The following is a 13,179-nucleotide window of genomic DNA, read 5'->3' on the forward strand; positions in this document are numbered from 1 at the left end:
AGAACGCGCGCCATGATCGCACAGCCAAATTTACACCTTGTTAGCTACCATCGCACTAATATAGCGTCTCATTTGAAACGCGCTTAAGCTAAGGAGTCAAAAATTAATTGTAGAACATTTGGAAATACAAAAAGGGTTGTTTAACTTTTTCTTTTAATTTTGATGCTTTTGACTTGATCTTGTTGACACGCCCTAGCGTGTTTCTGAAAATCTATTCACCTTTTGCGAAATTTTTAGGGTAAATGTTTCACTTTTTCTTACGAAACAAGGGTTGCATGTGAATTCGTAGTGGTTTTTCACGAGTAACACGGGCCCCCTCCGGGGCCCGGCCCCGGGCCCCGGTACCAGGAACCCAGTATCCCCCCCCCCCCCCCCCTTGTGGCGGGCCTGAGCGCGGCAGCAGAGGGCTGTCCATTAATGACCTCGAGCACTTTCCTCTAGAGTCCCTTCATACTGAGAGTCAAGACAACACCCCTCATGGAGTCACAAACGGGAATAAAGATTACACAAATTGAACGTTTTTCGTAATCTTTGATCGGCTCATTCTTAAATTCCTTTCTCCGTTCCTTCTCTCATTCCGTTTGTTCCTTGTCGAACCCGAAATTCCTCGGTCCATTCCAGATTATAATCTTTGCAATTGGTGAAAATGTAATCTTTATTCCCGTTTGTGACACTGTGAAGGCCTGAAATCCGGTTAACCAATCAGAAATGGATTCGCATTGTCTTGACTCTCAGTATAAAGGGACTCTACTTTCCTCGATTTTTCGACGCTCTCCTCCTCCCACCCTGTTTTAAAGAGGTTGTCAAGTGATCGTAAATACCCTCCTCCCTTCCTCTCCACTTTCCTCCCCCTTCACCCCCTCCCTACCTCCTAAGGAAGTACCTGACGTCTTTCATGATCGGCTCCTTTATTATGGTATCATACTTGAATAACTTTGCCTGGATTATTTCTGGAAACTTTGACTAGGTTTTTGATTTTGAACTTTTTTATGTTTCAGGATGTTCCGGTGACGCGCTCCGTGTCGAGAGGGGGGTGGGGTGAAGGGCGCTCGCATGAGAACTACCGGCTCTACCTGTACGCCGAGGGGAGGTTCGTCGAAAAAGTAAGACATCTTAGACTAACCGGCATCCCTGTTTTATTTATCCCTGGAAATGGCGGCTCTTACAGACAAGGTTTACCTCTTTTCCCGTTTTGCACGCTTCTTTTTGTCTTTCGTATACTAACCAAGGGCTTTGGGCTAACTTCACAGGCTTCGCCCAAGAACCCGCCCCCGGTTTGTTTGTACCGTGTACGTCGAAAACACGATATCTCATCTCTTTCTTTTTTAGAAATGGCACGGCCATTGTGTCAATATGACGTCAGCGTAGTTCATTGTATGAACTTGGTCAAAGTCGGGATCACCATACACGAAATGAGGGGCTTGGAAGACAAAGCGCACAAGTGCAGCTTTTGAAAAAATTGAGATATTCATGAAATCAACTAAAACCAGTTTGAAAGTATACCTATTCGTGAACAATTCACAACAAAATCCATCTTTAAAGGGACCGCGTTAAACAGAAAGGAACCAAGCCACATCAGCTATTGCCAAATTCAATTGGGCAATTTAATTTTTTACGTATGAAAGCGGTTGTGCGGCTTTTCGTGCAAATTTCAGTGAATTTTCTCCATAGTACGAAGAAAATTCCTTAAAATTTTCAAAAGAATCCGCATAAACGTTCTCTCGTAAACAATTAAATTGCCCGGTTAAATTTGGTAATAGCTGATGTGGCTTGGTTCCTTTCTATTAAATGCGGTCCAAAGCATATCAAACAGTTAGTTTAAATGTTCTTTCGGCCATAATTTCCATGTTATTATAAAATTTTAAAAACGCATTTCTTGAAATAGCAAAAACTGCACTTTTGCGTCTTGTCCTCTGAGCCCCTCAAATCAATATTCAACCGTGTTGGTCTCGTATTGTAGTAATTTAACATATTGATCTGAACATGGTTTCCCATCTGTAAATTGTCGGCATCATGTTTGCGTCAACATCATATTATATCGTCATATTTTTACTCTTCAACGTAGTCATTTTTAGCGAGGAATACTTTCGAATTTGACTCGAAAGAAGAGACTGATTGTGAATTGACTATATCAGTCAAACCTGACTCATCACCAACATGGGAACAGAACATTAACGTCTAACGAATTTTACCCTAAGCTCTGCTTTATATGTACTCTTATGGATCTCAGGGCGCATGTTAGAATGGATTCAGTTCCTTTTAATTTAAATACGTCCAATAAGAAAATACCTAGACAAGAATTTCAGGAAAAAAACGAGTCGGCGTGTTTTTGAACCACAAATGGCCCTTTTACCTCGCAGGTATCGGCTTTAAAAATATCTTACTGAATCGTGAAGTTGTGTCTAAAGCTCTCTTCTTTTTGTTGTTGCTTTTGGGTCTCCTAACAATTATTTCTCGTTAAATTTAACTGATACTTATAATAGTACATAATATTTGTTACGAACAGGTTTGAATCCATAAGTTTCGAAATCGAGAAGAAGCTCTGAACTAGCCTGCGTTTAACCGAAAGGAATCCATAGAGAAAAAAAAGGAGGTGTTTGCATTTCGGGCATCTTGGATTTTTTTGATGACGTATAGGTCGGCACAGCGACTCTTATCATCAATTTTCTCGGAAATGGTGTAATTTATGGAAAAAAGTCATTCTATGAAAAGTGCTTGAAATTATATCATAAGTTGATTTAAGCAAGAAAATGGGACATTATGGTTCGTTTTTCATACTTGGAATTCCGGATTTCGCTGGCCAGGTTGTACCAACCTACGTCACAGGGTAAACAAACCTCAAGATGCAAACAACTCCTTTTTCTTCTCTATGAAAGGAATCAACCCACGAGTCCAAGACACATGAGTTATGAGTACACGCTCAACGAGTTCAGTGGCGAGGCGTGAATGATCGATTATCGATATTTCCCCATTTGAAGCTATGGCAAAGAATCGATTATTAAGGCGTTCGATGCGAACACCCGGTTTATCGATCCTTTTTCATAGGTTTAAATGCCAGATAAATTGATATATCGCAAAACACGCCACGCCACTGAACAAGTTGTTACATTTTTCTGCATGCCAAATAATCAAAGCTCACCAAAAATTTGTACTAGATACTTCAAGCATAGACTCGCAGTTTAATATTATACATTGAGCGTTATGCGTTTCTTTCTTAATTAATTGTTTTTTCTTTGTTGTAACTCAATAGGATGTTCGGCTTGTTTCTGTTTACGTCGAATGCGTCACGATTTAATTCTGAAGATCCCTCTTCAATGTCTCAGTGAAATTGTTGCTAGAATTTGAGCGTAGGTATCCGCGACGCGGGTCAAACTTGAGGCAATAGATCGTATAGTCGATAGTGGTTCGATGTATCGTTTGGTTCAAAAAAATAGAACATAACCCCAACCACAATTTTGGGATTTAAGTTGGGAAGGTTGCAAATGAGAAAAAATTCCTAACCGTTTCACTTGTCATTGCCATATTGTACTCATAAGAATCTAAAATCTATCACAAAAAACCCGTTCTTTCAGATTGCCCAATCGACTTTTCAGGCTGCGTTCACATGTTGGACCAATCGATATCGATACAATCTCACCTGTTGGATGTATCGGATACGATCTATAGATCTGTCAATCACTTTCTCTAGAGCGGTTGTTTGACGAGGCGTGATTCCTGACAAGTGGAGGCACTCAAAAGTGGAGTAATTAGCCCGGCCAAGATAAGAAAAGTGTTTCGATGACTGATCATCGTGGCTCTGCTCGCAAAGAGACGTAGCTCAACGCAGCGATGAGTCCTGTAGTGCTCACGTCTAAATGTTCTCCACGGTCGCACGGTAACCGAGTTATGACTGTCTCTCCCGGACTGAAATTGGAGCACTCTCAGCCAAACTCTACATTCCGCTCTATGACGTGTAAAGAGTAATAACTGGTGCATTTACTGCACCTTTCTTGACTCCTCCCGTTCAACTGGAATCACAGGGTGTCTACCGACCGGAAGAACCGGCAATGTTAGCGAATTATTTTGCGTGTCAGGGAAATCAGGGAAAACGTCAGGGAATCTGCGAAATTCGCCATGTTAGGGAATTTTATTTTACAAGCAATTTTCGTGTTTGGGAAACGTCAGAGAAATCGAAAAACACGGATTTCCCGGAAAATGTTTCGCGACTTTTACTCTTTCGAAAATTTCTACCAAAATTTCTACCAGCATTTCTGTCTATGTCTTTAAAATTTTAAACATGTGGCAAACATATCTCTTACAAGTTTAGGCGTCATATATTTTGCTCTATTTGTTACATTATATTCCTACAATATGAAAAAAATTCTCATTTACATCTAATCAGTTCAAACGTGTCGAAAAATTAGGGTTTTCCCCCTTTTTGTCAGGGAATTATTTTTTCCGCCCGTCAGGGAATTTTGAATTTTTCTCCTGTTTTGGTCATTTTTGTCGGGGAATTTTTTTTTGAAAATTTGTAGACACCCTGACCTAGGACTGAAAGAAAACCGAGTTTGTTTAACCGTACAACCTGATTAGTTCAATAGGCGCCTCTCAGTTCAGAGGACTGCGCTTTCAGTCGCGCGAGCCGACTCCCTCGCTTCGAATCGAGGGTCAGTCCAATTGAACTCTTACATGTGTCAGGAATTTGCAATTTGAATACTGATCCCAAGTAAAATTTTGCGAGAAACACGATGGTGCTACTGGTTGTCCCTGACTTTAATTTCAAAGCTCAAAAAAACTCTCAAAGTTGAGTTGATGGGGTATCCTCTCCATTACCACCTTAACTTTGAGAGCTTTCTTTGAGCTTTGGAGTTGATCTCAGAAAAAACCAGTGGCTTCATATCGTGTTTCTCGTAAAATGTGTAAAATTCTGCAATCCCTCGCGTATGCAATAGTTCGATTAACCGAAATATATTCACCGAACCGGACACTTTCGGTTGACGTAGACATGTTACATATCAACCGAAATATATTGGCTCGTTGAACTGAATTCTCGGTTCACGGAACTGAAGTTCTGTTTAGTCAACCAAAGAGGTCGGTTCGCGCAACCTGGGGCTTGATCTTCTGCGAGCTGATCGTGGAAATTGATAGACGAAGCTAGACAAAGAGAAAATGAAGTGATCCTGTCGGTGGAGGCGGGTAGTTGGAATAGACAAAGGGGTAAGTAATAGACTAACTAACGACAAACCACGAGAGACCTAGTAGTTGGTCCTTTATTTTCACCCTCAGTCTAAAATAACCACTTCTTTCAACCAATAAGATCGCTCCACTTTCAATTTGTCTTCTGTCTATCGCTGTGTCTATCGATTTCAATAATCATTCCGCGCTGCTCTATTCGGTAACTTGGCAGAAATTACGTATGACGGCGACACACACTCATCAGTCATCATCGGAATGAACGCGATGAAACCCAAAACGCCTTCAATTTTTAGGAATGCAACACGGGCATCCCTCGAACACGAATAGTTGCATCCAGGCGCCGCCGAGTAACAGGAGAGGAGAAATTCGAACGGGCTATCGCCAAAATGAACTACGTTTTTTTAGGTTGTGCGTCAGTAAGTGAGAATTTCAGAGTGTGAGATCTTTTCTTCCAGTAAGCTAATTTTATTTTGTGTTCCGAACCTCTTTGGGAAGTTGCGTCCCGGTTTGTCTCAACGGTTACTAACACCAGTGGACACCGTTGTTACCAGATTCGACCAATCAGATCCGTTGGTTTTCGATGTGTTGAATCTTTTTTAGAACCACCTCGCGAGGTGGTACCAAAATCACGCACCAACGTTGCGATTCGTTAGTCACCGAATCGGAAGTTCCGAACTCAAATAGATGACAGCTCGGAGCTTCGGGCACAAAAGTAGTACCGAACCTCTAAATAAAATTCGCTTGGTGTGTTTTTCCCAACTTCTTCGCTGACCGCATGTGGGTGTTGGAAAGACACATTCTAATCGAATCTTTTAGTGCGGTATCGCCTATGGGCGGTTGATAGGTACGCGAGAGCTCACTTGTGGGACTTGACCACTCGACCGTTGAACATACATTCGCGCAAAAAAGAATCTATTTACGCAGAGAATCCACGGCAGATAGGCTTCTTTTACTCCAATTCGCATCTACATCCAATTAAGAAGTGAATCCTCACACAACTCGTGCAAAACCGTCTGGCGCTCATCTGTTGCTTCAGTTTTGCCGTGATTCCGTCGTTCCGCAGACGAAGGGACGTAACCCAATTTCATGGGTGTAAAATCGACTCGAAAAATTCATTTATTTACAAGAATACGACCCTGCGTTCCTTCAAGCTTCCCGCGTTTGCGAGCAGTTTTTCCCAGTTATAACCGCCGATCTAGCTCGCACGGGCAAAGGAGTAAGAAAAACGATCTTGAGTAAACAAACGATTCCACTAATTTTTTCTGATGTATGATTCGAATCGTTTTCAAGTGTCTCTTTTTTTTTCCTTCTGTATCTTGCAAAATCTGAAGTTTTGAATCAATTGAAATCTTGCACAGTTACAGTTCATAACAGTTCGCGAGATTGAATGTTTATTCAGATTATGGTTCAGTCAAATTAGCTTTGGGAACACTGCAGGAATACTTGACACATTGCGACTAACACAGTGCGGTCGCTGGTCGGCGTAAAGAGCATAGTAGCGCCTACAAGACTGCAGGAATACTTGACGCATTGCGCCAAACACAGTGCGTTGCTGCGCGCTGCGGTCACCGGTCGGCGTGAATGCATATCGTCACCATCCGACCAAAGGATCACAAGCGCCGCACTTTGCCAACTTTCTAGGAGACACAAAAAACTGATTTCCGACCGCGTAAGACGGAGTTTTGGCTTGAAACTTGGAATAGTGATCCACCGCAGGCCTATGGAATTCAAATTCCCTCGAGCCACCATTTTATGAATTTCACTTTTTCAAAGTCATTTGAGCTTTATTCCCAAAATGGCACTTTGGAGCAGCCAATTTTTCTTGATACTGGATCTCCAGGGATCAGTTAACACTGCTCTATAAAGGTTTCCCGTAAATACGCGTAAATAGGTAGTTAAAAGTCTACTTATATTATTTTTTTTATGGTTTTGAGGGAAGTACTTTTAAGCAGGAATACCGCGCTTAAAAATGACGATATTTTAAAATGTTATTAGTGAAATATATTCTACTTAAAGAGAAGAATAAGCTTCCATTATCAGAAATTGTCATAAATCTAATGGGAGGAAATGCCAACCGGCAAACGATTTGTTCCGAGTGAGGCAATATTTCTCGAGTGTCGCCTGAGCCACTTTGGGAGGCTGTGTGCGCTAAATTGGGATTGAAAAATTGAAAACCAATGCCCGTATCATAAAATATAAGTCTTTGGGAAGACATCTACGTCAATGAAATAACTATTTGTGAGAAACGCCCATGTCCGACTTTTTGCAGGGTACGATCCACCGTGCGGCGGATACACTAAACTGCAATGAAGTACAATCTCAAAATTTGTTACACGTGCAATTGGTAGTGAGGGCTATAAATTAGGCACAAATATTTTTCAGAATATCACACGCTTCAATTATAAAAAGCGCGCCGGTTGTGACACACAAAAAGGTTCAATGGAGTAACTTTGCGTTTTAAATCCTTTCCAGAATATTCTAAATTTCGGCAGTGACTACTGTACGATCATATTTTGATGTGAACACTTCATTCGACGGAATGGAACGTTGTGTGGCGATTTTGACTGCCCCTAGCGGCCGCTTTGACGAACAAAAACACCTGTGACGGTTGTGGCGTCGAAACTGCATGACAGCATATTCTCGAAATATTTCGGGTGGAAAACACATTTTTTCAAAAAATCAAGTACATCGCTCAATCAACTACAAGTACTTTTGATGCAATTAGTACACAAATTGGAAAAATTTACCAGTTGTAAATATTGCAACCTGACAATCATGACAGTGACGGTCGTGACATTTCAAGCAGTAAAAACTAAAATGAAGCTTAATACATCAACTTACACAATTTTAACCGTCAGAATTCCTCAAAAACACTCATTTGCATTTGAATAGGTGAAATATGAGATATTTTATCACACATCTTACAACTAAAACGTTCAAGATTCAAATTGGGCGCATTTCGTAGAATGGCCTTGATTAGCGCCTGCAAGACTGTAGGAATACTTGACGCATTGCGCGCTCACCACAGTGCGCGCTTTAATCGTTGAAAATTGGTAATATCTCGGTGCCGGACCTACCGCGGTCCACACTACATCCAACCAGTGTTTACCTCGAGCCTCAATCCTTGGATCGAGGGATTGTAGAGATTTTGCACAGTCCATCGAGTCATTCATGTCGAGGCCCATCCATCTTTTTCTGATCGACCATCGTTAAAACGAGATCCTCTCCATAGCGAGGAAATCAGCCGGTCCCTTGAGTTCTCGCTGTATAGAGATTCATTACTCTATTATTATTTTCTTCCCCTTCATAATCTCACCCATCAGTAATGCACGAGAAGCAATCAGATAATGCAAATGTGAATGTGTGAATTACTTTGTATGCGTTCAGATGGGTATGTGTTACGGTCAGAACCCGAAAACCGGGCACATGGCGATTTGCCCGGACAAAACCCGGTTTTTTAAAATATTTCGCCATGTGCCCAAAACGCCTTGGGCTAAACGCCATTGGCCCGGGCTAATCGCGTTTTGCCCGCTCTCGGTGACCGTAACACGGCGGAAAATACATTATTACCAAAACGTGTACATCGCTCAATGCCGCAACAGTATTTTTGATGCAGTGTACATTGTGACAACATTTACCAGTGTAATTCATGCAACCATATGCACAGGTGCGGTTATCGGTTCTAACCGTACATTACATATGTACCTAAATCAGCAATGCTTTGACGCAAAAGGAGATATCGTCGACCTTTTCCCTCTTTACCTTTTGCTTAGTGGTAAAGTAGCTCAAGTAACATCCTAAGGAGGAGGGGGAGGGTTAAGACAAGATCATTTTTTTCGCAAAATCAAAATTGTACTTTTCTTGAACCCAAAACATATCAGATTTGCTATCATACTCGCGAACTGTATAAACCTCGCGGAAACGTCATGATAGGCACTGTTCTATTGGAAATCGTGTCTTCTTCGATTTCAGTAAAAAACAATTTGATGCATGAGCAATTGAAGATGAGGAGCAGAGGAATCGACCATCAACGGCAACTGACATTTGCTATGTGGAATAAGTGCAGGCGAAAGTGCTCGAAAATGGTCGTTTTGAGCTTACTGAACAGTATACTTAATATTTCTGAAGGTTTTGTACATAGGTACAATTTTGGTACACTTGCCCCTTGATTGTTTTCCTTTGAACAAAAATCCTACCTAATTTCAATTTCCCTATAGCTGCTTGAGCGTTCTACTCTCTGGTTCTAACAATGATCCTACAATTTTGGAAAGGATAATTTTCGGTGACAAAATTTAAGTGTACGGCTACAATATGGAGACGAAACTCCAATCATCCTCATGAATTGAAAAAAGTAGTGAAAGACTGAAAAAAGAGAGACAAGTTCGGTCAAACATAAAAATCGCAGAACACCCATGAGGTTGCCGTACTTGATGCCACATACCAACGAAGCTAATCAGGATTTTTCAAATTTGTGAATGTAGCGTTCTTACGTATATTTTCAGCTATCAGGAAAGTCCCAAAAAACCTAATTCGGACGCATTGTGGGCTAGTTATCACCAAAATCCGGTTTCTAATTTACAGACCTCGTATTCCTGCTCATTGGATATCCGTGGTGCATGTCGCAAAAATGAAGGCGCTTCCCCGTCTTGTCATCTTCGAAGAAGCCCTGCTGTTAAAATGTATGTGTTTGTACATGGCAGTGCATTCTAGTCATTAATTTATCCATTGAATCAAGAACTCTGCATATCTTTTGACATTTTCATACTAATAATAATCTCATGATCTGCTTTTTCAGTTCGATCTCTGGCGTCGATCAGTCTGCACAAAGGACTGGACCTGAAAGCCCCGTATCACTTCAACTTTTTCGGTCTGGACCTCAACGAAGAGTATTCAGCGCTATTTGGCGGGGTACTCAAGGAACAGACACAATTCGCACAGGATAGCATCCGCACCATATTGAGTCTGTATCCTAGTTTCAAGCCACCCCCTTCCATCATTCTTGTCGGACACTCAATGGTTAGCTTTTCAAGTCTTGAATTTTTTTCATTTAAGTACTCAATGGAAAGAGGATTTACTGTCAAAGGCAGAGAAATTTTAAAATTTCAACTTTTGTCAACCCTATCACCTGAAATTTTTTTTACATGTATCCGAGATCTTTTCCTCAAAAATTTTAGCACTTAGTAAAACAAATGCGTTTGCATCGTGAAATAGGTGGAGCACATCTAGGTTTCAATCAAGGCTCCATTTTGTCTCTACCCATTAAGAAAGAAGGGGCATAACTCCTGAAGAATGTCGTTTTTGCCTGTAAGCTCTTTAAACATTTCTGAACCTCCATGAGCCTGAAGTACTAATGTTGGTGTATTCCTGCAACCAGCGAAAAAAAGGACAGTAAGAAATTCAAAGTTAATCCTCACAATTTGAGGGATTTTTATTGCAAAACCTTAAATTATACAGTTAAATCCTAAGTCTGCAGAAAACTTCAAACTTCCTTAGAATTTTTGTCCCTATAATCATTATTCCTAAACATGTGCAACTTTGCATGAAGGCGTAGCAAGTAAAAATTTCTTTCATTTTCTCCCTTACTACAAAATCTTTCGTTTTATTCAAAGGGCTACATAAATACCAATGTATCATTCTTCAAATTTTAGTTAACTATTTTAAGATCCGAATGCTTACAAGCAGAATCATTCGTTTCTATTATTATGTTGGTAATTGCAATGGACACTTAATTAAGTCCTGTAAAATACATCCACATGCAGTAATAAAAAAGTAGTGAAAGTAACAGCTAATCAACTAAATGTACACATATTTTAAGTATTCGATTTTATGTAAAGATCCATAACTAATTTATCTTACGCTTTCTCAATTAGTCGTCAACTTTAATTTGGGCTAAAGAAATAACTCTCTAGGTAATTGCAAATTTTTCTTCACTAACTTCACAAAAAGTTGTTATTTTTTTATTTTATTTCGCAAACCGTGAATAATTTTACTGTATTTTATCTTGCATTGATCACAGTGTCTAGAAAAAGGAGAGATAATCTCTTTAATTATCCTATTTGTCATAACACCCCGTCTGATCCGCTTTCAGGGTGGAATTATTGCAAAGGGGCTGATGATAGATGAGGCTTTTGATGCAGCAGCAACGATCAAAGTGATTGTGACACTGGCTTCTCCTCACACTCCAATTCTGTTGCTTGATTCATATTTGGCTGACTATTATAGAGAGATAGATCTCCACTGGCAGAAGAAAACACAAAATGTAACGCTCATTTCTATTGGTGGTGGAAACCGTGACCTCCATGTACGGGGCGCTCTCACTCATGAATCCTCCGCTGATGTTGATGTCCTTGTAAGTTTATGCCTCTCCTTTGCTTTATTTTAGTGTGATACTTATAATACTTGTAATAATTCTTTAATGGCGTTTTTGGGCCAAATGATGATAGATTCTCTTCATACCCGTTAAATGAGTTTCTACTAATCTACTATAAAGACAAAGAGATAACTATGGATGTAGGCAGTAATGTGACAGTGGGTTTAGGGTAGTTGTACAACTTTTATTGCACCCAGTAGCTTAAATCTCTCTGAGGAACATTTGTGTTTAAATACCTAAGTTTTCTTTCTCTTTCTAATTTTTAAACATATTGTCACTTTATCTGAAATAGTCTAAGAAAGTTTTGATTTCTTGATTTAAATCTTAATTGAGATCATTTAAACAGAGAATGACGAACTTATCAGAAACTTCTAATTATGAAGGAACAACGTCTGAGGTTATATCTGAGGAAGCAAACTTTTTCTGACAACCGATCTTGCAAGGTTATGCGCCTATCTTATCCTTGGCATGGTGTATGAATAGGAAAGATTGGTGCAAACTCTATAAAGATGACATTCGTTCTAGCACTTTGCTTCTATATTTTTTTTTAAATCTTATTTTAATGAAAAAAATTCAACTTCTGAACAATGACATATTTTCCTTTTCCGTCTAAAAATAGGGACCAAGCATACCAGGCGTTTGGAAGTCTACAGACCATTTGTGTATTTTGTGGTGCAAAAGCCTAGTCAAAGTCATCAATCGTGCTTTTTTTGATGTCATTGATACTACTTCCATGGGTGTTCACCGTAATGATGCTGTTCGTGCTGAAATTTTCAAATACCATCTCCAACAAGTGAGTCACCCATATTCAGTATTCATCAACAACTAACCGTTCTTTTGATTTGTTAACTTTTTATTTTCAAGAAGTCCGCATTTAACTTTGCCCAGAATTTTTTCAAAGAAAACATATCCTCAAACAAAACATTCCTAATGCAAATTTTGTATGTTTTAAGACTTTTGACTTTGACTTATTGTCCTCTGCTTGAACAAAGTACTGACTAATGTCAGCTAGTCAAAATATTAAATCCAACCTTTTTGAAAAGAAGAAAAAAAAACACTAAGAAGTGGCCCGAAACCTGAATGTAACAAGGTGGAGAAATGGTGCTGGGTCCACACCATTTCGTGGGGAAATCAAAGCCAAGAAGTTCTAAAAATTAAAATTAGAGTTAAAAATAATTTTTTGAACTCTAATGCACACCAGTACGAAACTGAGGAGTGAGAGTGTTCAGCTCAGAGTCTGTCAGCGTCAGTCTTGGCTTTGATTTCCCCTCGAAATGGTGTGGACCCAGCACCATTTCTCCACCTTGTTACATTCAGGTTTCGGGCCACTTCTTAGTGTTTTTTTTTCTTCATTTGTACGCACAGTCTGGGGACATGTGTTTTCTCCCGTTCGGGAGCGGGCGGTTGCGTCTAGATGCGTTTCGCATCTCCAACCAGCCTGATTATCATTTTTTCGGGTTTTCCTTGTTTTGTTATGAGAGTTGTTCAGCAGCGACGGTAGATGGCGCGAGGATCACACTTTTGTGTCATGCCTCGGGTCATATCCATGACGGCGTTTTAATGCCGTCTTGGATTTTGCGGCATGTTAAGTTGGGTTCACTGCCGAGTGTGATCTACTGATGAGGTCTAAAAAA

At 40.1% G+C, this 13,179-nt stretch overlaps 1 protein-coding gene across 2 annotated transcripts in view; it reads left to right on the forward strand.

Moving 5' to 3' along the window:
* The window catches only part of PGAP1 (GPI inositol-deacylase), a 60,696-nt gene that overhangs the window by 33,657 nt on the left and 13,860 nt on the right, over positions 1–13,179 (forward strand). The window contains exons 2-5 of one of the 2 annotated variants that reach the window (XM_019043496.2): positions 999–1,173; positions 9,971–10,191; positions 11,264–11,524; positions 12,165–12,338. In XM_019043496.2, coding sequence (XP_018899041.2) covers positions 999–1,173; positions 9,971–10,191; positions 11,264–11,524; positions 12,165–12,338 — 831 coding nt within the window. The remainder of the gene's footprint in view (positions 1–998; positions 1,174–9,970; positions 10,192–11,263; positions 11,525–12,164; positions 12,339–13,179) is intronic. The other variant, XM_019043497.2, reaches the window with a different exon arrangement.

The sequence above is a fragment of the Bemisia tabaci genome, chromosome 4 (assembly GCF_918797505.1).
Source record: "Bemisia tabaci chromosome 4, PGI_BMITA_v3".
Classification (NCBI taxonomy): Eukaryota; Metazoa; Arthropoda; class Insecta; order Hemiptera; family Aleyrodidae; genus Bemisia; species Bemisia tabaci.